Consider the following 26,932-nt stretch of genomic DNA (forward strand, 5'->3'; position numbering starts at 1 on the left):
TAAAAACAATGTTCCCATTCAAGCAATAACTAACAACTATGGAAATTATGGAATGATCTTCTTGACGAGGTGCGCCTGGCGCCAACACTGTTATCTTTTTGGCGCCAGGTCAAGACTTTCCTCTTCTCCCAGGCATTTTAGCATGTGTTTTATATTGTTCTAAATTTTTTAATTGTGTTTTAAATTGTTTAAAAGATGTATTTTAAATTGAATTTGTTTTTAGTTAGCTTCGGCTATGGGGTGATATAAAAGTATAATAAATAAATAAATAAAATAAAATAAATAAACTATAAGAGGAAACAATCGTTTAGCTTGTCAATCTCAGTAGAACTCTAAGAACAAAGATTAATAGCACACTCTGTCCTCAGACTCAGAGCAGAAAGCATTTATGGCATCTTGCAATCTAACACAAGTCTTTGGCCTCACCAAAATACTCGCTGAATCCCAGCTGTAATATATAATGTACTGTATCCCATTGAAATTAATAGACCTAAGTGCAATGGGACTACTCTGAATATCACTAATGTTGGTTACAGCCCAAAGGTGGGTTAACTTTGCAAAAAAAAAAAAGCCAAATTCTGCAACCTAAGCACATTTGCACAATTTCTTGTATTCTGTGTAACTTAATCTGTTGTTTGTATATTTTGCATAATTTATTCTGATTGTCTCTCTTCATGATTAGGACAAAGAACTGCAAGGGCACTAAAGCCCCATCTCCAAACAACTTATTCAATAACCCCCAGCTTCTGAGTTTTGAACAGGCATTTCTCACACACTTGCCAGCAGTAGGCAGGGCCAGAGGCTAAAGTGCGCAGAGCATTTATTTATTTATTTGGTTTACATCCTGCCCTTCCTCCCAGTAGGAGCCCAGGGTGGCAATTAATGTAATTTTTACTTTTGTACAGTTGCTAGTTTTACACATCACACACCACACTCTATCCTCCTTTGAGACAAACTGAGAGGCATTGTCAGAGTAGAAAAATGCAACAAGGGTGCAAAGCAGGGTCAGTGAGAGGTGTGGCCTGGGGGGGAGTCCTGAAGGCCAGACAGAGGGGCTTGGAGGGCTGCACCTGATCCCCAGGCCCAATGTTCCCTACCCCGGCCTAGCTTCTTTTGAAAGAAAATAGTCTAGTGAATGTTTTACAACTAAACTCTCTCAAAAGCCTTACCTTCACCTTCTGAGGGTTGTTTGGCAAAATTTAATATTTCTTGGCAATAGTGATTGCGTTCTTCTTCTGTTAAGTTATTATCAGCAGCTAAAAGACTGCTTGTTTGAAGATAGCTGACATAAAGTTAAGAAATTATGGACAAAGGAGTATATATACATATACACAATGCACCACCTTAATGCAAAAACAAAGTATTCTATTTACCTTAAAAGTTTTTAAAAATGAAATATCTATGAAATAATTTCACTACCTGATAATCCTAGCAGCGTTTGGTTGCCTCTCACACCCAGCAGCAGCCTCTAGCCTACAGATCGGCGTTAAGAACAGTTGGGAGGGGAGAGAGAACTACAACACTCTATTTGCCTTCTACTCAGAGCTCTGTAAGCCGCTTTTTTAACATCAAGTTTATCCCCCTTTAACACCTTTTGGGACTATAAGAGGGGGGTAGTGTTGAGCTGAGAAGCCCACCACCCTTTATGGCCATCCCCCCTACCTTAGGGTCTGGTTTTGGTGGCAGTGAGGGAGCAGTGTGACGGACGGCCAGAACATCAGCCAGGTGGTGGTGGGAGAGCGCCTAGCCTGCTCCCCCTGCCTGTGGTGTGGAGGGCTGTAGCGAGTAACGGCCTGGCGGTGGTGAGAGCGCCGCAGAAAACAGCCGGGCCCTGGACTCGGTGTGAGGCGCCAGGAGAACGGTCGGGGTGGCAGCGTAGAAGAGCCATGGAGGACATCGGCCCGGCGGCGGTGGGAGCGCCGCGGAGGGCAGCCAGGCTCTGGGTGCGGCCCAGCAACCGAAGGAAGATTGTCATCTTTATTATTGCCACCACTGCCAAGACTAGGACTACTTGTGTTGATTTTGGGCTGATTTTGACTGTGGGGATGTATGGATGTGTGGTTGTGGGGGAATTGTAATGATTTTTAATTTTAATTTTAATTTAATTTAGCAGTATCAGAGTGTTAGAGGCGGGTCTCCGGCTCATTATTGTTTTAGGGTGGGTGGCCTGTCTGATTGGCGAACAGGGACAGGGGCATGTGCAAGTCAGGGGGGGATGTGACAGGGAGGGTGAGGGGCCAAACTATAGAAAGAGTGGGCGGCAGACGCTGGAATGGTACTGTTGGCAGACCATGCCAGATGAGGGGAACACGGGATAGATGTGTAATACCCATCCCATGTTCCGGGTCTGTTCAGTACCAGACGACAACTGGGGGATACAGGATTCCTACCAAACTTCGATTGTTGTTGTGTAATGCCAGGTCTGTAGTACAAAAAACATCGCATATCCATGATATAATCTTGGATGGGCAAGCAGACCTGGCATGTATTACGGAGACCTGGCTGGATGAGGCCTCAGCTCCCATTCTTGAGGCCATGTGTCCGCCGGGTTTCCGTTATGCACAACAACCGAGGGTGGGAAGGCGGGGAGGGGGTGTGGCAGTCATCTATCAGGAGTCTCTAGTTTTTACCAGACCTCCTCTTCATAGGACTAAGTTTGTTGACTGCATGTACTGGAGGTTGGGCCCGAAGGGCAGTTTGGGGATCCTGCTTGTGTACCACCCACCCCGCTGCACAGCAGAATCCCTGGCCGAGGTGCTAGAAATGGTCTCGGCTGTACGTGCGTTGTCCCCAGAGCTGTTAATTCTCGGGGACTTCAATGTACATGCTGAGGCCACTCTCGTAGGAGCCCCTCGGGATTTCCTGGAAACCATGGCTTCCTGGGAACTGCACCTTAGTAATATTGGGCCCACCCATGTAGCCGGTCATGCTCTCGACCTTATATTTGTCCTGGGAGGGGAGGGAAGTGTTCTGAAGTTGGGGGTGGCTTCTTCCACCCCTGTGTCATGGTCAGACCACTATCTGGTAAATATAGACTTCTCGATACCACACACCCTCCGTAGGGGAAAAGGACCTATTAGAATGGTCCGCCCCAGACGCCTAATGGATCCAGAAGGATTCCTGACTGCGCTTGGGGAATTGGGACCTGCTGAAGGCCGCACGGTCGATACCCTGGTGATGGAGTGGAATGAGGGGATCACCAGGGCTCTGGACCGCGTGGCGCCGAAACGTCCTCTCCCCCTGAACAGAACTCAGTTAGCACCTTGGTATACTCCACGGTTGCAAAATCTGAGACAGGAGGTGAGACGACTAGAACGCCGGTGGCGGAAATCCCGTTCTGAAGATGTCCGGACACAGGTTAGAGCAGCAGTAACTGCCTACCAAGTGGCAATAAAGGCAGAAAAGAAGAGGTTCTTCGCTGCCTCTATTGCGTCCGCAGAGTGCTGTCCCAGGAGGTTGTTCCAAGTGGTCTGAAGCCTGGTCGGTCCAGTTGCTCAGGAACCCTTGGAACAGTCTAAGGCCTCCTGTGACAAATTAGCAAAGCACTTTGCCGACAAAATCGAACATTTACGGAGCTCAATTCCGTACGCCGTGGACACAGTAAATGAAACAGAGTTGGCCAGTTGCAATCCGGTCAAATGGGATCGGTTTCGACCTCTTCCTTCTGAGGATGTGGACAAGGTGCTCTCGACTGTGAAGCCTACCACCTGTCTAACTGATCCTTGCCCATCGTGGCTCCTTGTGAGCTGCAAAGAGAAATTGGGCAAGGGGATTAAGGCGGTGGTCAATGCATCCTTGGAGGAGGGTGTAATGCCATTAGCACTCAAGGAGGCAATTGTAAAGCCCATCTTAAAGAAGTCCTCCTTGGATCCCCAAGTTTTGAATAACTTTCGCCCAATTTCAAATCTACCATTCCTGGGCAAGATCATTGAGCGAGTGGTGGCTAATCAGTTGTCGACACACTTGGATGAAACGGATTATTTGGATCCATACCAATTGGGTTTCAGGACTGGACATGGAACTGAAACAGCATTGGTCGCTCTGGTTGATGATATGAGGAGGGCATTAGATAGGGGAGAATTCACCTTTCTTGTCCTCCTCGATCTCTCAGCGGCTTTTGATACTGTCGACCACAGTATCCTTTTACATCGTCTGGAGGAATCGGGAATAGGAGGCACTGTACTACGGTGGTTCCATTCCTTTCTTTCCGACAGGCATCAACAGTTAGCATTGGGGGAGGAGGTTTCAGACCCTTGGCCTCTCAATTGTGGTGTGCCACAGGGCTCTATCCTCTCTCCCATGCTATTTAATATCTATATGAAGCCGCTGGGGACAATCATCAGGAGATTTGGGCTGGAGTGTCACCAATATGCGGATGACACTCAGCTCTATCTCTCGTTTAAATCTTCACCAGAGTCTGCTGTGGAGACCATGTCCAAGTGCCTGGAATCCGTGAGTGGATGGATGGGAAGGAACAGGCTGAAGTTGAATCCTGATAAGACTGAGGTGCTACTCGTGGGAGACAAGGGAAGGTTGGGAGATGTTGACCTGGTGTTCGATGGGGTGAAATTGCCCCTGAAGGACCAGGTCCGCAGCCCTGGGGTTGTTCTTGATTCCAAGCTGTCCATGGAGGCTCAGATTTCGGCAGTGAGCCGGGCAGCTTGGTATCAATTGCACCTCATTCGTAGACTGCAGCCCTACCTTCCTGCTCATCAGCTCCCACTGGTGGTACATGCCCTGGTCACCTCTCGGCTGGATTACTGTAATGCGCTCTACGTGGGGTTACCCTTGAAAACGGTCCGGAAATTACAACTTATACAGAATGCTGCGGCTCGACTGCTTACAAACTGTCGCTGCCGGGAACACATCACCCCAGTGTTGTTCGACCTACACTGGCTTCCAGTTATTTTCCGGGCCCAATTCAAGGTGCTGGTATTAACCTTTAAATCCCTATACGGTCTCGGCCCAGTTTATCTGATGGAGCGCCTCCAGCGCCACCAACCATGCCGCCCAACAAGATCAGCCACACAGGACCTTCTCTCAATCCCGGCAACTAAAACAGCTAGGTTGGCGGGGACAAGAGAGAGGGCATTTTCAGTGGCGGCCCCCACTCTCTGGAACTCCCTCCCGTATGACCTTCGACATGCCCCTTCCCTGAATGTATTCCGCCAAGCTTTGAAGACCTGGCTCTTCAGACAGGCCTTTGGGACTTACGGGGAGGGTTAAATTTTTACAACGAATAGCCTACTACTCTGTACTGGAACTGTTTTATTGTTTTATTGTTATATTGTATTTTATGATGTATTTTATTATGATGTAATGTATTGTTGTTAAATTGTACATCGCCTAGAGTGGCCATTGGCCAGATAGGCGACCCACAAATTAAATTATTTATTATTATTATAGCACCCGATTCTACATTTAAAAATAAACCTGTTTAGTAATTGTTATTTAATAGTACTAGTAGTAATTATGTTGATATTATATTCCTTATGCTAACTTGAATTTACATAAAACTGGGAGGCTCACAAGTATTTCCCAAATTGTGAGAGTACTGAAAAGCCAGCCTTTTCATAGGGGAGTTGCTCCATCCCCTTATCATTTTGGTTGTCCTTTCCCAAATCTTATCCAGATCCACAATATTCTTTTTTTAGGTGAAGCAACCAAAACTGTACACAGTATTCCAAGTGCGATCACATCATAGATTTGTATAATGGCATTATAATATTGGCAGTTTTATTTTCAGTCCCTTTCCTAATGATTCCTACCATGAAATTTGTCTTTTTCATAAATGGTAGACACCAAGTCAACATTTTCATCAAGCTATTAACAATGACCACAAGTTCTCTTCCCTGGTCAGTCACTGCCAATTCAGATACTATTAGCATATATGTGACAGGAATTTTTGCCCTAATATGCATCACTTGTACTTTCATACATTGAATCGTATTTGCTATTTTACTGCCCAACATCCAGTTTAGAGAGATCCTTTTGGAATTTCTCACAATACCTTTTTGTCATCAGCAAACTTGACTTACCTCCCTACTCACCGAAATCCATTCTATTGTGAGAACTGTCCACTGATTCCTATTCTATACTACCTGTTTTTTTAGTTACTTATCCGTAAGAGGACATGTCTACTTAATTCATGAATGCAAAGGTTACTCAGGAGTCTTTGTATACTTAAGACTTTCAAAAAAGCTTTTGATAGGCCCTAACCAATGCCTACTGATCTTCCTTGTCTGTATACTTACTGACACTTTCAGAGAACTCTAAAAAGCTAGACAGACTGGACTTATCTTTGCAAAATAGACTTATTTTCTATGCTTGTCAATTTTATTTTTCATAATGCTTTCTACCAATTTTTCCAGAACAGATGTTAAGCTACTTGACCTTTAATTTCCCAGACCCCCCCCCACCGGATCCCGCTTTAAAAACTGGTGTCATTGGTCGCTTCCATTCACCAAGTACACAAGCCAATCTTAGAGACAAGTCACCCTCGTTCCTCAAACTCCCTCCCTGAGGTAGTTAACTTAGGCACATGGATCTGCCCTATACAGGCATACCCCACTTAACGTCGCCTCGCTATAACTACATGCTCCATATGCCTGTATTTCTCCAGAAATGCAGCGCAGCAGCAGAGGCTTTAGCGCGGGGGGGTGGAAATAGACGCGATCGCGCCACTGCAAATCAGCTGGGAGACGCGATCGCGATCAGCTGGGAGGCGCAGCAGTGCAGGCTTTAGCGGGGGGCTTTGAGGCTCCGCATGAAGAAGAGGTAAAAAAAAGTTTTAAAAGGTAGTGCTTCACTTTAAGGACATTTTCGGTTTACGTACTCATTCTGGTCCCATTGAGTACGTTAATGCAAGGTATTACTGTATCTTCTGTACTGAAGACAGAAGCAACACATTCATTCAGCTTTTCCTCTGATTCCCTTGTCATCAAAAGGTCCAGCCACCTCCCTAGCTGGTTTCCTGCCTCTCATGTATTTAAAATATATTATATTACTGGTTTTAATGTTTATATTTAATATTAATTCAATTTATATATTCCCCTTCCTCTGAAAGGCACCCAGGGTGGCAAACACGTTAAAATCATTAAAAACATTATAAAAATAACAACTTAGCACTATGCTCCTCAAATTCTTTTCTTGCATCCCTTATTGTCTTTTTATTCTCCTCCATTGCTCCGAGTACACCTTTACCTATTCTTCCTATAAAGTTTGTATCCAGATATAACCTTTGGGACATGGTTATCGCCATTCCACCAGGTTTCCACTATGCCCACCATATGTGCTCTCCTTTAAAATCAGGGTGGATAAACATCAGTGATGTTTTTAAAAAGGGTTTTTTAATATTTAAATCAGATTTTTTATTTATTAATAAAATAGTAAATTTCTCTCATTCAATTCCATATTGTTACAAACATGCTAAAACTACACTTACAGTCTTATTAAAATGAATTAATGGTTCCATCACATTCATGCACATTGAGTTACCTACCAATCAAACATGAGCATTATTTTAGTTCTTCATCTCATGGGAATGGCTTTGCCTAGCCTAATTACAAACTTTCACTTCATGGAAGTTCTGGACTTTCAGTTTCTGTTTCTCTGACAAAAGTTACACATGCAAAGACACAGCCTGGATGGGAATGAGACTATTGTTCTGAGCTTATGTGATGGTGCAGTTGGGCCACAGAAGGCAAAGAAATTAGGACAGAGACAATATAGAAAAGGACAGCTGGAGGCAGAGTAGAAAGGAAGAGCAGAGAGGACTGGAAAGAAAAAAGGGAAGACATTATAGTACACACACAGCTTCCAGTTCCTATATCCCCGCCACTTCTGCCGTAAAAGAACTGTTATGGCTTCTAGGCATAAGAGAGACCCTATCTGAGAATATCTTGAAGAAATTCCTTCCCTGAGCAAAAAAAGGAAATGTGCAAACTGTAAACAGTGCAAAGGAGGAGATGCAGGGAATAGTTGGAAAAATGATGAAACATAATGAAACCTGCTTATTGGGAGAAAATGATTTAGATATGTCTGAAGAACAATGTGGATCAACTGGTTAGTAAATTGAATAATTTACTTTGTAATGCATTATGGGAATGCATTGTTCATCAAGAGTATGCCTTTTAGTATTAGTGTTACTTGACAAACTTATGTTGGATGTTAATAGAAAAAAAAGTATAGCTTCTTATGTCTTGTTTAATCAGTTAACTAGGTTTAGAATCTATAACCCATGTTTATGGTACAGAAAGATACAGTGAAAAGCTGCCATGGTGTCATTTTCTTATTTTACATTACATAATATGCCCCTTATTTTGGAATATCATGGAAGATCATAATGGCGATGCCATAAGTCTATTCCCTGTTTTACTCCAGCGTAACTCAGCTTCCCAAGGGAACTGCATTCTATATTTGTTTTATCAAAAAACAAGCATCTGCAGCCTGACACAGGCAGTATCATGTACTATTTTCTAAATTAATAAATATCAAATTATCTGAACAATTACACAAAGTGTACCCTCCTTGTAAAATGCTATACTGAGCTGTAAATTAACATGTCTTAGTAATCAGTTTTGCACCATTGTTTAAGAAATATGTAAGAATTAAGTGACAAACTTGATTTAAATCAATCCACCCTGTTTAAAACCAAGCACTCCTGCTTACCCATCTTGGCTCAAAGGCTTCTAGCATTAGGCTACAAACTATGATGGTGTCTCTCTCCAATGTCTCTGGCTCATGTATTCTCTGGTACAGCACTCTGACCTTTTTGAATTGCTGTCACGTTTCCCTGCACTTTCATTGCCTAGTTCTATGCCATCCCCATTTGGACAAACATTTTCACTCTCAACTCTTAAAAGATTTCTCTCTAACAAGATGCTCCTCAACTCATGCCCTAGTGATTAATTTAAAAGCTGCTCTTCCACATTTTTTATTTTAAGCACCAGCAGTCTGGTTCCATTCTGGTTCAAGTGGAGTCCATTCCTTTTATACAGTCCCAGCGTGTCCCCAAACTTTCTCCAATATCTTACAAAGCCAAACCCTTCCTCCTGACACCATTGAGGAATTCACTCCTCAACTCTGTCTGGCTAGTTGGCCCTGTGTGTGGAAAAGGTAGCATTTCAGAGAAAACTACTTTAAAGGTTCTGGCTTTCAGCTTTCAACCTCCAACCTAGATTTTGCAACCAGGGCTGCAAGACTACTATTCTCCATATCATTATTGCCAACATACACCATGACCACTGATTCCTCCCCAATACCATCTACAAAGCTAGCCAGATTATGCATGTCCTCAGCAACCTTTGTATCAGACAGACAAGTCACCATGCAGTCTACACAGCCATCACAAACCCAACATAGATGTCACTAATTATTAAATTGCCCACTATTAAAATCTCCCTGCTTTCCAGATGGGTATCCTTGGTGTGAGGGAATATATGTTCTGAGGAAATATCTGTTTGTTCCCCAAGGAATGGGTACCTTCTAAGAGATCATTTCACTCTGAGGAAGAGAAACGGCCTCCTTCTCCTGTGACAGCAGAGGAGCAGTCATTCTGGGAACGCCACTGTAACACCCACAAAGGCCTCATCCACCAACCTCTCTGATTCTCTTCATTTCTTCAGGTCGGACATTTTGAACTCAAGGGAATCAATTTATTTCCTGAAGGCCTGGAACTCATTGCACCAAGCACATACCCACAACTTCTGACCAGAGGGCAGATGGTTGTACATGTGACATTCTGTACAATAAACTGGGTAGCCCTCACAGCCCTACTGTCTTTCTACCTGCATACCTATTATTGTTATTTATTTAATTTCTTTAACTTGGGAGTTTGGGATCTGTCAAAAAAAGCAGAGTGGGAGACAAAGAAAGCAGTATAATGCCATTATTTCCTCACCCTGAGGCCAAACTTGCTTGCTCCCTTAACACATCATCAGGGCTGAGATGCTTTGTCCGCAGGGGCTCCCTCTTGCTCATAGAGTAAACGTAAGTCCATTGTTTTCAACAGGTCTGCTCTAAGTATGAATTAGTTGGATATCACTCTATAGTCATCATTCCCATCTTCTTTTCAGCTAACATTTCCAAATAGCTACCATGACCTCTATGGTGGTTATGTGCAAAGTCTAGTGGTTCTAACTGCTAACTTTTGACAAAAATTGTAAGCTTGACTTTGAATAGCGTTTTCATGCTTTTTGACAACTGTACGCAATCCTTGGAGGATAGTACTGTGCAGTCTGCTACACTATAAGTTATTTTAGATTCTGCTACCCACCCTCCCCTAGTCAGATAGGCCAAAACATATATAGCCACCAATCTGAGATGTTCCCCTTCTTCTGAAGGATACTTTTCCACTTGTCCGAGGTGTTTCTGACATTCTGCTAGCTGCTTCCGTGTATGTGTAATAAGCAATGCCCATCCTTCTGCAAGGTAGGTTTTTAATGCTCCTTGAAGATAAACTTCAGCCTTTTGAGGACTCTTCTTCTTCCTTGGGAAGAGAGTAACAGAGAGGGAGAGAAAAAAAGTTCACAATTTTTTTTTAATGGAAACGTTTTTTCCACACTGTGCTTCTCTTGTAAATATGAACCATAGAGTAGGTAACTAGTGACCCAATCCATATTTTTTACATTATTCTGTATGTGGCAGATTGTTAGAATATCCTGAATTCAGGTCACAAGTACTTGATAATACTAACCTGTATGTGCACCTTCCATAAACTACAGAACACTTTCCTCTTCCTAGTCTTAGATTCCATATCCCTTCAGATGCATACACACAAAAGGGAATGGTTCTTAGGGACTTAATTATTTAGGAGAGCTAAAACAATTTTCAGTGAGAATCTTTGGTGCTCTAACATGGAGAAGCTAGCTGGTTAACCTATTAATAATTTTCTTGTTTCTAATTATTTTGCAGAGCATATGCCGAATGTGCCTCTTAACACACTTAGAAATTATTTATTATTTTATTAATATATTTTTAGCTCACTCTTCATCCAAAGACCTGAGAGTGGGTTATATCTCCACTAAAATCAGTCAACAAAAGAAACCGATGAAAGTCCATAAAATCAAACCCCAGAGAGCAAAACTAAAATCCCTGAAAGGCTCAGGCAAGCAGGCTTTTAGTTGGCACCAAAATGCCAACAATGTTGGTGCCAACTGCTCTTCAAAGGAGAGGGCATTCCACTATCTGAGCACCACCACAGAGGAGACCTTATCGCATATCACCTCATGATGTATCTCCCCTAATGGTGGGACCACAAGAAGGGCTTCCACTCCAGATCTAAGAACTTGAGCAAGCTGATAACAGGAGACACATTCCTTCAGATAACTGGATGCTGAGACAATTAGGGCTTCAAAGGGTAACACCAGTACCTTAAATTCAGCCTGGAAATATATACACAGCCAATAAAATGTTTTTAAATAGTTTTTTTTAAAAATGTGTTTTTAAATTTGTATATTTGTTTTTAATTGTTGTAAACCGCCCAGAGAGCTTCAGCTATGGGGCAGCATACAAATTAATTAATTAATTAATTAAAGTCTCTGAGTATCATCTTTAATGTGATTCCCCATGGCTGCCCCAGTCAATACTCTGGCAGCCATACTCCGCACATTCAGTTTCTGGGTCATTTTTTAGGGCAGCCCCACGTAAAGTGTGTTACAGTAATCTAGACAGAAGGTTGCCAGAACATGAGTCACTGTGCCAGGTTATCTTTTCCAGCCGTAGCTCCAAGACACTGAAGCCACTGTTGCTTCCAGTGACAGTGCTGGATGAAGGAGTACCACCAAATATGTACCTCCTTCTTCAAAGGGAGTGCAACCGTATCCAGAGAAGACAACCTATCCAACTCCCAGACTAAAGAACTGCCTATCTACAGGCTTTCGTCTTGTCAGGATTTGGTCTTACCATACTGATACTAATTCAGCCCATTACAGCCTCCAGACACCAGGCCAGTATCTGCTGGCCTCACCTGACTCCAACAAAGAGTAGTACACCTGGATTTGTCAACAGCATACTATTGACTCCTTGCTCCCAATTCCCTGATGAACTCATCCAGCAGCTTCATATACATGTTGAACAGCATGAGGACATAATGGAATCCTTCAGGACCCCAGAACATACATGTCATGGCATCAGCAAGAGTCCCCCAATGTTATTTTCTGGAAACAGCCCTGTAGGTAGGAATGGAATTACTGTAACTACATGCCTCTCAACTGCAACCCACAGAGATGATCAAGCAGGGTATCATGGTCAATGAAATCAAGGAGAATCAACAGGGATGCACTCCCCCTGTCCCTCTCCTGATACAGGTTGTTCTTTAAAATGCAACAATTCTAAAAAAATATTTACATATAAAATTCTGCCAGATCCTTTCCAACAAGCTTTGCTGAGCGAGTTCTTCCAATGTTTTTGTACATTTCAATAGTGGCATGGGAAAGATCCTATGTAAGAGAAGAGAGAAGAAAAAAGCCTTTAGGAGAAGCCATCTTACAGCAGATCTTTGCTTAACCTTCATATATTCAGAAGCTTATGTCCTATGGATTGAGCACAATGTTTTTTTTTTTGGGGGGGGGGGTTGCACTGTTGGAAGTTGTCAGTTACCTATAGGAAGTTTAGAACAAATCTGGCAAATGTCTTACAAAGTTAATTACACATACAAGATCAACACTATGCCATTTAGAGTTTGGCTTATTTTTAGTCACTCATGATAGAAATATGCAGGGCAAGAAATACTGGGCAAAGTTAGTGAAGCCTCCAACATGGGCAAGCAGCCTTTCTGTCAAGGGCCACATTCTTTTGGGAGTAATCTGTTGGGGGTCGGATCCCAGCATTAGCCACAGCCAGACAAAGCCAGACATAAAAGTGTTCTGGATTAACTAATCCAGAATAAATATTGACCTGCTTCAATTTTCTCCATGATTAAATCAGATGACAATTCCTAATCCTATGCAGATTCACTCAGAAGAAAGCCTACTAAATTTGGTGGTGCTACTCTCAAATAGGTATACAGATATACCAATACAGCTATTGTCATGGAAAGCCAGTTAAAGTAATTCCTTCTCTGCCTTTAGTATGGTACAAGCATTCAGTTATAAGGCAGAAGCCAATCACTTTCTTCTCCAACAGCTTGGGCGACGGACAGACTTCTCAACCCCAAGCTATACAATCAGGAAAAAGTAAAAAAATAAATTGAAGGAGGTGTTTATCTAAAGTAAAACCTCCCCTTGGGGGAGGGATTGTTAAAAAGCCATGAAAAATAAAGGAGGAAATGAACAGGAAGGAATTCTGATGGAATGAACAGGGAAGTTTCAGGCAGAGTCAGGAGCTGCCCACCTGTGCTCCAACATTCTTTCCTTTTCAGTTCCTTGTTACTCTTCTCTCCTTTTGAAGTGGAACTAAGGACATTTAGACTGTAAACTCCTTGGGGCAAAAACTTGTCTTTTTGGCTTACATTACTCAGTAAAATGCTACATAAAATAAACTTCAAAACCAAACTTCTTATATTCTGTATATTATGGTCTTTCTAGATCAAGAGGTGGATCATTCATACTCAGTATAAGAATGATCCAGCTCTTGGTCTAGAAAGCTGTTAAGCGAGGAATGGTTGAAAGAGCTGGGTATGTTTAGCCTGGAAAACATGGTTAATGGGAGACATGACAGCAATCTTCAAATATCTGAAGATCGGTCACGCAGAAGATGGAGCAAACATTTAGGACTAGAACCTAGAATTTCAATGGAAATTGCAGGGAAGCAAATTTTAGTGAAACATTAGGAGAAGCTTCCTAACCAGGTCTCCTCCACTGGAGGTATTCAAGCAGAGGCTTGACAGTAATCTGTCAGGGATAGTGTAATTGCTTTCCTTGCTGTTTTTTATTGTTCTTATTAGACCATTACAAAGAAAAACAGCTATCACATCAGAAAGTAAAGGAAAAACACACACAGAACATCCTACTGTCTGCTTCAGTGGTGTCAAACATCAAATCAACAATAGCTAACATTCTTGACACCAGTAACCATTATGTTTTTTACGCACTTCTACAGATGTGCCTTTGTATTTCAAAACATTGAAAAGCCACCATTTAGATAAGGAAGCAAAATATTCCATCTAAATACTCAATAAAAGAAGTCACAATGTTATCCTGTTGTTGACATTCTTCTTTGGTTCTTAAGTAATGTGTCCATTCACCAGTTACAGCAAATTCCCATACTTTTCTCCAACCATTCTTGTATAGTTGGCATGATTTGTAACTATCATTTCTTTGCCTATAATTACACTGCTGCTGCTATCACATGAGAGATTAATTCCATGTGTTCCTGCCTCATTAGGCCTTCTACGTGTTTCAATAAGGAAAACACTTGATCGACTGCAATTTCATAACCAGCTACTTACATTAAACAATTTTTCTCCATTTTTTTTGCAAGTTGACATGAGGTGATAATCTCCACTTAAAAAAAGCATTTCCAGCATTTACTGGAATAATTGTTATTCATTCTATTTATCATCACAGGGATTACATAGAATCTAGCCATTATCTTATAAAGAGAATCAGTTTTTTTCCATAGTTTTTTCCATATCCGTCAGCATATTTTCCCCTATGTCCTTTGCCTATTTAATAATAAAATCTTTTACTTGTTCTGGATCCATGTCATATTGTAAAAGCAAATTGTATAGTTTTAATGATAAATTATCTTGGTTCTTTGTAATTAGTTTTTCAAAATCTCTTAAGATATTGTCACCTTTCAGATATTTGTTGATCAAGAATCTTAACTGAAAGTCCTGAAACCATGGAGGATGTGCATAATTTAGATCCTTTTTGATTTTTGAGTATTCATCAAGCATATTACTTTGATGTATAAAATCTATATATCTAAAACCCCCATGTTTTCCAAATTATAAAGCCTTTGGCCATTTCCATTTTTAAGCCTACATTACCCATTTTAGTGGGAAAACATGCGGGCTTAATAGCATTTTGTATCCATCTCAAAATTTTAGCCAATTCACTGTAAAAAGAATGATCTTTCCTTCTTTTGTTCTAGTAGTATCCCCCACCCCCCAAATAGTATTTTGTGTAAAGCAACCTTGAGGGCCCTTCTCTGTCAGGTGGGGTTTTGCAAGGCTGGAAGGAGTGAAGAGAGCCAATGGCTTTACACTTTAGCTGTTGTGAAGGATGGCAATTGGTTTATTTGGGCTGAGAGGATGGACAGATAGTATTTAAACAAGACTCTCCCTTTTGGTTCAACAGAGCTGGGTCATGACTTTAAACCGTGTGTCACACCCATCCACTCTCCTTTTAAGTTTTGTGTTTCACGGTCTGTCTGGGATCGTTATGAACCGACTCGTACACTACGGTCTGCTACGAAGGCCCTCCTCCAGGTTCCGACCCATAGGGAGGCCCGGAGGGCGGTGACAAGATCAAGGGCCTTCTCAGTAGTGGCCCCCGAACTATGGAATAGTCTCCCCGAGGAGGTGCGCTTGGCGCCGACACTATCATCCTTTCGGCACCAAGTTAAAACCTTTCTCTTCTCCGAGGCATTTTAATTCTTTGTTAATGATTGTAATGTTTGTAATTTGATTTTAGCTTATCCAGTTTTTTAGATTATGAAATTTGATTTTAGATTGTGATGTTTTTGTATTCTATTGTATTTTATTGTATTTATGTTCACCGCCCAGAGAGCTATTGCTAGTCGGGCGGTATATAAGTTTTAAAAAATAAATAAATAAATAAATTATCAGGTGGAGACAGGAAGGAATTTTTTTATCTCTGTTTAGTTTGGGGTAGTGTGTTGTTGTGTTTTGCCTTCCCAGGGCCTCACACTAGGGAGGAATACACTGATTGGTGTTTAACTTTGCCCCTATTTTGTCAAACTTTACAGGTGATGAAAGAGCCTGGGATCTAAACTGGAGGGTAAACAACAATTGAAAAGCAGTTATGGGACCTAAAACAGCACTCTGAGCTGTCAGCAAGTTGGGTTGCAGAAGAGGTGCTGGCTTCATGGCTCATCCAGGTGTAAGCCTGAGGGATGGTGTTGCTGACCAGGTGATGGCAGCTTGTCATCAGCACTGGCAGCTCAGCTCTAAGCTGATCCCTGGAGGCTACCCAGCTGGACAGCTATGCCAGCCTCCAGGAGAAAAACGGAAATTCTTACCATGAATTTCTATTCCCGGGGGTTCCTGGAGGACAGTCATTGGCCTTGGGAATGGCGCCTGCCTCTGGGTCAGCAGGCAGGGTCCACTTCTGATGACTTCACCCTGGGGGAGGGGCCATCCCGCTCTCTCCAGACTGGCTGGACAAGCAAGATCACCCCTTTGCCCCCCCCAGATCACCTGACTTGAGTGTTGGAGTCCATCCGATGTTTCCTGACTTGAACAGAAACTGAAGAGAGGAGTAGAAATTGCCAGGAATTGTGGCCCCAACTACCACCCCACATGTAGGGCGCTGGCAGAAGCCACTAACTCCCCGACCTGCATAGACCAAAAACCCCGGAATGAAGCGGCGGGGAGTGTCCTCCAGGAACCCCTGGGAATAGAAATTCACGGTAAGAATTTCTGTTTTTCCCCAGAGGTTCCTGGAGGCCAGTCATTGGCCTTGGGAAATACCAGAGCCCTTAAACAGGGTGGGATTCCGGTAATGCAGGTCACACCTTAACCACCCTCTGCAAGACTCTCCGCCCGAAGGCTGCATTGACAGAGGCGCACAAATCGACTTTATAGTGTTTAGCGAAGGTGTGAACAGAAGCCCATGTTGCTGCCCTACAAATGTCTAGTATGGGAAAGCTACCCTTGTACGCTGCTAATGTGAAAGCCCCCCTCAAAGAATGTGCTGTTAACCCCCACGGGGGAGATTTTCCCAAAAACTGGTAGGCTTGAACTATCACCTCCTTAAGCCAACAGGAAATTGAGAAGGGAGAAGCCTTACCTCCTTGGGAGGTCCCTCCAAAAGATACAAACAGTGCTTCCAATTTTCTAAACCCTGACGTCCTGTCCAGGTAGAAACACAGAGCCCTATGCATGTCCAGAGTGTGCCATGCCTTCTCCTTAGGGGAAGAAGGATTTGGGCAAAATGATGGCACCTCCTGAGCCCTGTGAAAGAGTGAGTTGATTTTAGGAATGAAGGAGGGGTCTGTCCTCAAGACCACCCTATCCATGTGAAAGATACACAACTGAGCATCAGAAGAGAGAGCCCCGAGCTCTGACACCCACCGAGCAGAGGTAATTGCCACCAGGAACACCATCTTCAAGGTTAGTAACTTTAAACTGCACGTGGCTAGTGGTTCAAAAGGAGGACCCATGAGAGCTGTAAGGACCCAGTTGAGGTTCCATGAGGGGAAACGATGGACCACTGGGGGATTCCTCAGCCCCACCCCTCAATAAACCGTTTAAAGAGTGGATGTGAAGAAACTGAAAAATCTCCCCTGCATCCTAAAATACTGCTAATGGCTACTGCCTGTCATTTAATTGTGTTGGTACTAAGACCCTTATCCAAACCTAACTTCAGAAACCCCAGGAAATCTGCAACGTTCCAGGAAGACGGGTTCCTCCCCCTCGCCTGACACCAGATAAGGAAGGCCCGCCATGTAGAACAGAATGCCCGGTTAGTTGAAGCCTTTCTGGAGGCTAGAAAGTATCCAACACAGCCTCTGAAAAACCCAGCTCCTCCAACCAGAGCCGCTCAACCGCCAGCATGCTGTCAGTCAAAGGAGTTCTGGCCTGGGATGAACCACCGGGCCCTGCCTCAACAGGTCCTCCCTGTGAGGCAGCGTCCATGGTCTCCTTGAGGCCAGGTGCATTATTTCCAGGAACCATGGCCTTCTTGGCCAAAAGGGTGCTATCAGAATCACCTCTGCTCTCAGCATTCTGATTCTCCTGATAGTTTGTAGTAAGAGATTGAAGGGGGGAAAGGCATACAGTAGGCCCTCTGGCCAATCCACCACTAAGGCATCCACTCCCTGTGTCCCTTGGGTCTGATACCAAGAGAAGAACCGGACTACCTGGGCATTAAAGAGGTCGATGATCGGGCAACCAAAACGCTCGGTCATCTGGTGAAAACCTCCGGATGCAACTGCCACTCCAAGCTGGAGATTGTGGTCTGACTGAGCCAGTCCGCTTTCACATTCTGAAGTCCCACCACGTGTTCCACCTGGAGGGACAGCAGGTGTAGCTCTGCCCAGTTAAAGATGTGCTGTGCCTCTTCCATCAGGGTCCTGGACCTGGTCCCTCCCTGATGATTGAGATATGCCGTCGAAGAAATGTTGTCAGTCTGAACAAGAACATGGCAGCCCCAGATGTGAGGAGCAAAAGTCAGCAAAGCTAGCCTCACTGCCCAAAGCTCTAGCCAGTTGATGCTTCATTTGGTTTTGCTAGTCGACCACGTACCTTGAGCCACATGTGTCTCCAAGTGTGCTCCCCAGCCCAACATGCTGGCATGTCGTCACCACTTTGAGAACTGAGGAGTGTAGACTCACCCCGTGTCAGTCTGTGGGAGTCCAGCCACCACCTCAATTAGTGGCGTAGGGTTGGTGAAAACTGATATCAACATGTGTTTTGACTGGGAGATCTGGAGTTGAAATGGAATTAACCCTTGGAGTAACAGGCGGGAGTGGAACTGGGACCAGCTTACTAACTCCTGACAGGATACTAGTACGCCTTGTAGCTTGGCAAAGGTCATCAAGTCTTCCGATGCGACCACCTTCTGTGTTACAGTCTGAATCTTGGAGACCCCCTCTTCGTTGAGCCGGATCCGGAAGTTCCTTGAGGCTATCACCACCCCCAGACGCAAAATCACCTGTGATGGTACCAACATGCTCTTGTCCAAGTTTACCACAAACCCATGCCTCTGAAGGCACACCAAAGTGGTTTCCACATCCTTCTGGCACTGAACTCTTGAGGGTGCCCTGACCGGTAGGTTGTCTAGATAAGAGCGCACCCTCACCCCCAGAGTTCTCAGATGCGCCACCAGAGCCACCAGGACCTTTGTGAAAACCCTAGGGGAGGCGGTGAGCCCAAAGGGAAGTGCCCTGTACTGGGAATGGCTCTGACCGTTGCAGAAGCGCAGGAATCTTCTGTGCTCCCTGTGGATGGGGATATTAAGATAGACCTCTGACAGGTCTATGGACGCCATCCAGTCTTTCTGAGTGATGGCCTCCGAGATGGACTTCAGCGTTTCCATCCAGAAGCATTTGTAGGCCACCTTCTTGTTGAGCCACTTGAGATCAAGTATCGCTCTGGTACTCCCATTTTTTTTCAAAACTAGGAAAAAAATGGAATACACCCTCTTCCCCTGTTCCTGTCTCAGGACAGGTTCTATTGCTTGTATCGCCAATAGGTGACTGATGGCCGCTGTAAAGTTTTGATGTTTGTGTGGATTCCTGGACCCTGGTGTGGCTATGAATCTCTCCCTTGGTTGTTTGAAGAACTCCAAGGAGTAACTGTAAGAAGCAGTTTTGAGAACCCATCTGTCTGTTGTTGTTTCTGCCCACACTGCCTGTACTTGCAGTTGTCCTTGGCATTCAGGAGGGCTTTCTGTTTGTCTCTTGTTTCCACCAGCACCTTATCCAGAGGGTCCCCAAATAACCTGGACCCACTAAAGGGGTAATTTGCCAACGACTCTGGGAGCCCGGATCCACCTCCCAGCTTTGCAGCCAGATGTTGCAACGTGCTACTGTGCTGGCTGCCATTGCTCTAGCATTGAACTGCAGGGCATCCCTGGAAGCATCTGCTTGAAAGGCTGATGCTATAGAGATTTTCTTCAGCCCATCCTTAATGTCTTTTAATGTCTTTGGGAACATCGTCTCTGGATGCGAGTTCCTCTGCCCAGAGCATGCAAGCTCTTGCCATCACCGCTGTAGCTGCAGAAGCCCGGAATGCAGCTGCCTCTGCTTCAAAGTCCATTTCCAATGCCACTTCCACACGCTTGCCACAAAAGTCTCTGGGGCCCCCTTCTCCCTCCGACGGGATTACCAATGATGAAGATAAGGCAGCCACGGGTGGATCCACAGCTGGAGTTCTCAACTGTTCCATCACTTTGATTGGGAAGGAGTAGTGCTTGTCGACAACCCTGTGTGTCGGTTTATGTTTTGTGGGATTTGCCCATTCCTGCTTCCACAAAACATGAAAGGAATCTGGAAAGGGAAGGCTGGCCATTCGTGATCAACCCTCCAGAAAAGCAGATCTGGAACCTTTTGAAGTAGAGGGTGTTGACGTTTCCAGGTTCTTCTCATTTTCTTCAGGGAGTTCCAGGATCCGCCTAGCCTTAGCTACTAAGGGTGGAAAAAATTCGGCCTGGAAAAGCCTGCCCTTGGAAGGCAGGGCTTCCAGCTCTTCTTCTGAAAGCTCCCCCTCGTCCCTGTCCTCCGAAGAATACTGCCCCTCTGAATCTGAAAGTAGCCCCCAAAGCAGTCACCATTGCCTTACTATGTCTCCTTTTCCTAACCCTTTTCCCCTTGGTTTTGTGTTTAGACTTAGAAGAGCATTTGTGGCCCTTGCCATGGCTCTTCTTCGGCTCTGGGGATGACTGGGAAGATGAGGGAGGGGAATGGTGGGAGGAAGAGGAGGAGGAAACTGGAGAAGGGGACCTTGCTCGCCGCCTCTTTGCCTGAGCCCTCTTCTAGGAAGGCTTCCTCTTTTTCTTTTCATTGGGCCGTAAGGAACCTATTCCCTGTACTTCCTTGGCCACTATGCCCTTTACCCAATGCAGGTATTTAGGGAACTCCTGTTCCCCTGGGAAAGGCAAAAACTCAGCACTCACCCCCTCCATTTGCTGGTTGCACATGTTTGGCGCTAAAACCTGGCCACACCCCTCAAGGCTGTGGCTGGAGGCCTCAGGCTCCTCTGAGAGGCAGCCTAGATCTGCCTCCTCCATGGTACCTCTGTGCGTTGCGACCCCACCCAATCCTATGGTGAGGGTTGGGGGGGCTGATAAAGCTGCTCTTCCTTATGCAGCTGAGAAATCGAGCTTCTCCGTTCAGCACACGGTAGGGAGAGAAGTCTTGTTGGTGCAGCAGCAGCAGCACCCGCTTGTCCGGGTAGTGATCACGCCTCTGCAAGGGAGAGACATGTCCTGCTGCAAAAAGGCTCCCTCTTTGCACCGACGTGAATCCCTGCCCCCACGCTAAGCTAAGGACGGCTGGCGAGGGGGGAAGGGACAGCAGAAGAAAGAAAGAAAGAAAGAAAGAAAGAAAGAAAGAAAGAAAGAAAGAAAGAAAGAAAGAAAGAAAGAAAGAAAGAAAGAAAGAAAGAAAGAAAGAAAGAAAGAAAGAAAGAAGAAAGAAAAAGAAAGAAAGAAAAATATAAAAGGGTGAAGTTTTAAGATGGAAACTGCTGAGCTCTTATGGAGCTCAGCAGGACCCAACCGAACGCTGCAGCAGGTAGGGCCGGTCTGGGGAGAGTGGGATGCCCCCTCCCCCAGGGTGAAGTCATCGGAAGTGGACCTTGCCTGCTGACCCAAGGCCAAAGACTGGCCTCCAGGAACCTTCAGGGAATAGGAAATTTCAGGTGTTAAGGATCTCCTCCATCACTGGACTGAGTTTATTAAGACTATCTTTAAACACACTTCGCTCTTTACTAAAAATTGTGGTCAATTTAAACCCAACACTTATATCCATTTCCTCCTTTCCATTCACAATTAAACCACTCATATACTTTGATATACAATTTTATGTTTGGAACTGATTAAGTTCGTATATGAGATTTTTGCTCTAATTATTGGAATTGTATCTCATGCTGCTGTTCTGGTAATGCAACAAGCTTTACTTGCACAATGGAATTTCCCCCTCTTCTTTGCTGCAGCTCCCCCATCCTCAAAATCTACTCCAGAGAGTTGGGAGACCCTCTATGGCAGATTTTGGGGACAGATGTGGAAAGGAGATGAAGGGAGAAGTCCTGTTGTGTGAGCAAACTCCTCTCATGTAGCTCTGAATACAATTCTTGGTTTCTAATCATTCCAAATTTAAAAAAATTAAAACAACTGTTATCATGTAGTTATTTGTTGATTTGATGTTTTGGTTTATAATGATTGAAACAGAAAGTTTAATTTTTACACTAACATCTCATTTTACAGTGGCTGGATGGAATCACATACGTCACATGCATACTATAACTGCAGCGTGCATTGCAAGTTCTGTATTGAGGAGGGGGTTGAACTAGACTTCCAAGGTCCTTTCCAACCTGATTATGATTATATACTATTTCTCAAACTAGCTCACAATATATACCTAGGAATAATATTCTACTACAAATATTGACATTTATCTGAAGAATATAAAATTATTAAAATTAATTTGGTATTATTGTGATATGTTTATGACCATGCTATCTATGTATTTATCAAATATAAAAATAAAGGTTATAAAACAAATTTAAAAATTATCTGAATATACCAAATATATTCTATTATACACGCAACAGTATTTTGATCTCTTATCCATATTCTGCATGTAGAATATATATGACATACTTACCAAGTAGTGCTTTTCAAAAGCTTCTACAGATGATAAGGCCTCTTTGAGTTTCTTATAAGGAGATTGTGCTGTATTAGCTTAAAAAATAAAATAGGACAGACATAAGATTTCTACTTTTAAAAAGGCACAAAAGTTTATATAGAATCACATATACGGCACTAGGTTTTCTGCACTAGATTTGAAAGAAAAATGAGATTAGTATTACAAGGGTTTGGGTTTTTTCTTCAAATCTAAAGATGTGATCTGATGCAGTGGAAGTTTAATATGCATTACATACCAAAACTCCAGGAGCCATGTACTGCAAGTCGATTCCGACTTATGGCAACCCTATGAATAGGGTTTTCATGGTAAGCAGTATTCAGAGGGGGTTTACCATTGCCTTCCTCTGAGGCTGAGAGGCAGTGACTGGCCCAAGGTCACCCAGTGAGCTTCATGGCTGTGCGGGGAATTGAACCCTGGTCTCCCAGGTCGTAGTCCAGCACCTTAACCACTACACCACAGACATTAACACCTTAAAAATTGGGCCTGGAGTCTGGGTTGCTGAAAAGGACAGGAAGCAAATTTCTACACCTTCCATGTAAGCTCCTGTTCAAAGGATTCCATCTGTCTCAATTCCTATCCTCTTCTTTTATTTATGCCATTACACAATGGCATAAAACTGTGGCTTAGTGCAAATGAGCAAACATGTATGTTCTCAGATCAGAGTAGATTGGCTAAGCAATGCATGTGAACCCTTGTCTTGGTCTTCATTTCAGATAATGAAAACAAGAATTTGGAGCTTTTCTTGTTAATGTAAGTGTCAACACAGTCATTTTCAGATTTCCATTAATTCCCTCCTCTGATGAACATGCCTGCACTTACAACACAAGTCTAGTTCATGGACATCTCCTTTCCTCCACAGAGAGTGGGGTAAGAAAGAGGGGTGGCTTTTCTCCCTTCCTATTGGGCCTTTGCAGAAGACAGTAACTGTGAGGCACTGTTTACACCTTCTGCAAAATCCCAGGACAAGGGTAAACACTTCCCTGAACTCTTAAGTAGTTCTTCCCATACACTTTCCCTTTTTACTGTTCTTCTGTTTCTCCAGCTCCCTCTATCTCCCCTTTCTCTTTTTTGGTTCTGTTACACATTCTTCTTAGACCCAAACTTCTCTTCTCCCATTTATTCTCCTTTTGTCCCCACTTACTATTTTGTCTCATTTCTCTTATCCTATCCCCAATTTCAAAACTGTTCTATTTCCCTTTTATTTCGATTCATCTCCTTTTCTCCAACAACCTTGCCTAGAAGTAGGGCCTAATTTTAGCCAAAGCTTCCATAGCACAACTCCAGAACACATTTCAATGCTATTTCTTCTTTCCTGAAGATACTGGGAAATTTCTATATGATTCAAACTCAAATTCAGGTGTCGATTGTTTCTTAATTCAGTACATCTAGCTGATTTATCAAAGTTCTGTCAGTAAAAAAATGTAGTTGCAAGCATTACTTATTTTATCAGGAACACAATTCTACTCTTCTTTATTTTCCAAAGGAAATATTGATCTTCAAAGTTTTCATTGCCTAGCCAGAATTAAAGTGCCATTTAAAAACAAAAAGCAGCTATATACAAACATCCAAACGGATATATTAGTACATCAAATACATACTGAGAAACAGTAGAAGAAGAGTACAACAGAAATTCCCGGCATCATTTGACTTTAGAATTGCACACTTCCCCCCACTCCCACTCACATCACTGAAGTATAACATACAAGAATGTCTGCTGTGTTGAGAAATGGCCCAGCTATATGCCTTATGGAGAAAATGGCAGTATCAATCCCTTTCCAGTACAAACATTTCAGCAGCAAATTGTCTCTGAATATGGATTATCTTTGACAAATACTGAAGCTAACAAGAATTGTTTATCAGAAGCATGATAGGCCGGAAGTTCTCTTTCAACGTTAGTTTTACCTGAAAAAGCAGCAACTTCACAGAGTTTTATAAAACATTTTTTGTAAATACCTGTTTCAGGACGTTCCGCTCCAAGTCCTGCTAGAAGATCAACTGTTCTATTAAGATCTTCTGAATTGGGCCCCTTTTCTGACACAAGTCCACATAGGTAACCTAGGGACTTCAACTGCAGAAAAATAAAGTTCTGACATTGTATTTCACGACAAGAGAAATACAAAAACCAGTGGCTACAATTTTAACTCCAAGTAACACAGAGAGTCTTGCAACATCTTACAAATTTATTTTGACAAGCATAATGTCTCACTAGAGCGTAAAAAGTTTAAAGGGTACCACAAGACTTTGTTACAACAGATTAATTCAGCCAATTGGCTAAAATTTACCAACCAAAAATAGGAACCACAGGCTTTGCACTTTGAAAAAGGACCTCTCTTTCCAAAGAATAAATGTAAGCAACACAAGAGTAGAACTTAAAACTGTCTTAAACCTGTCAAGACTATTTGAAATTAATGTTAAAATCATATGTGTACACCCCCACTCCTATACACCAAATATCTTACAGGACATGTGCAACAAAAAAGTCAGGCTGTGTCCTATAGAGCTCTGCCTTCTGTCTGCAAACAGTAACTAATCAGATGCTTCACAGTACAGTAGGGCCCCGCTTTACAGCGCTTTGCTAATACAGCGGTCTCAATTAGACGCAATTAGACTAAAGCCCCACTCATACGGCGCTTGTTCTGCTTTTACGGCGGTTTTTGGGCATCGCGCCATTCTATTCAATGGATTTCGCTTTACAGCTGGAGTCCGCAACATAACCTGCTGTATGAGTGGGGCCCTACTGTAGTTCACAAGCATAGTATGATGGAAATATTAATCCCCTGTCATTCAAGAGGTACATAGTAAAAAAGAGCTGTTCATTAACTTATCTTGGTCCTCTTAAACTAAGATTCAATGAAATATTTCAACACAGGGAAATAGGTGAAAAACCTATTTAATTAAAACTGAGGTGATTTAAGTCAAATATTCAATTTATGGATGAAAACTTCATCTTAAAATTGCCCAAATCCAACTCTATATAGTTTACAAGACGCATAGCCAAGATCTTGATAGTAGGGCTTTTGTACCTTTAACAGTTGTTCAGAAGAGGGAATTTTGGCAGGTACAGCTTTGCCATGTCATGATGCTATAGGGTTTTGATAACTTTCACCTGCAAAACTTTTCCTCATATATGAAAAATATAGGAGCCGTATTGCTGAGATGTTGGCCATTTCCTACTATCTTTCTTCCTGCACCTCTTGGTAAAGGGTCACAGCTCAATAGTAACGCATCTGCTTTGGATGCAGAAGGTCCTAGGTTTAATCCTTAGCACCTACAGGGAGGGCTGGGAGAAACCCCTGTCTGAAACCATACAGAGCCACTGCCAGGCATTGTAGACAGTACTGAGCTAGATGGACCAATGGTCTGACTCTGCATAACGCAGTTTCCTATGTTCCTAAGTCCAAGTTTTATAACACAAACTGTCAAAATATGGGTAACTAACAAGATACAGGAAACACACAAACACATTATAGTGCTCCTTGGAAGACAACACTGAACAAATTATGATTCAACTAGTATTATGCTGTTTGGAGAGTTTCAAAATGGGCCTTCATTGTAACACCTTCCCACAGGGGAACATTTATTAGAACTGTTCCCAGCAGTTTTATTCCATGCCTGTGGCATAGTGCAAACACCTATAGCCAATGTTCACACATGCACCACATATGGGTAACATTTCTTATACGTTTGGTACAAGACCACACTAGGGTCTTTGGAGAGTTGGGGACCTCAAAGTAAAAGGTGCAGTGCTAGTAGTTAACGTTTGCATAGTACAGTCAGCTCCAACAACGCAGACCTAAGTGAAGACAACAACTGAGCAGACAGACATGTTGGGGAGCTTTGAAATATGAAGGAACAAAATCAAACAAATTGTTGTTTAACATGAATTAATAGACTCACTTTAGACTAAGAGGAGAATACTGCATACATGTCAAGTATCTTTTTCCTGCCCCCAAGCAGTCAAGCATAACAATTATATCAAGGAAACCAATTAAAATGGACTACACCATGCAGTTCTAAATTGCAACATTACAACCAGATTGACTGAAGAGTCACTCTCTTAGGTCAGAAGGTGCACCTCTATGACCATAGAGCAAGCCTGAGTTATATGAGAGCTCTTTCTTAAAGTGTGTGTCCATTAACAGAGATCCTTCTGACTGAACACATCAACATGGAATTAAGAAGCCTTATGCATTATGAAGTCTTTGCCCTACCACTGAACTATGGTCCTTCCCCCACAGTGAAGAGACTGCACTGCTTGGGTATCAAAAGGCACATGCTTCACTTGGATGCCTAAGGAGCTTCCTTTTTTCAGTGATGTTTGAGGCTGTATGTGGCAATGGAATGGGATTGTACTTGCCTTCCCACTTGCCATCATCATGTTTTCACAGGGTTATACCTACATGGCATTCAACACATGTAGGATCCAAATGCATAA

General features: G+C 43.1%; 1 protein-coding gene across 3 annotated transcripts in view; it reads right to left on the reverse strand.

Annotated features, from left to right (window-relative positions):
* The window catches only part of TRAPPC10 (trafficking protein particle complex subunit 10), an 83,069-nt gene that overhangs the window by 21,924 nt on the left and 34,213 nt on the right, over positions 1-26,932 (reverse strand). For all 3 annotated transcript variants that reach the window (XM_061627518.1, XM_061627521.1, XM_061627517.1), the window contains exons 9-13: positions 24,451-24,565; positions 22,456-22,532; positions 12,349-12,440; positions 10,349-10,489; positions 1,170-1,282 (exon numbers count right to left, since the gene is read on the reverse strand). In XM_061627518.1, the coding sequence (XP_061483502.1) occupies positions 1,170-1,282; positions 10,349-10,489; positions 12,349-12,440; positions 22,456-22,532; positions 24,451-24,565 (538 nt within the window). The remainder of the gene's footprint in view (positions 1-1,169; positions 1,283-10,348; positions 10,490-12,348; positions 12,441-22,455; positions 22,533-24,450; positions 24,566-26,932) is intronic.

Source organism: Rhineura floridana, chromosome 5, assembly GCF_030035675.1.
Source record: "Rhineura floridana isolate rRhiFlo1 chromosome 5, rRhiFlo1.hap2, whole genome shotgun sequence".
NCBI lineage: Eukaryota > Metazoa > Chordata > Lepidosauria > Squamata > Rhineuridae > Rhineura > Rhineura floridana.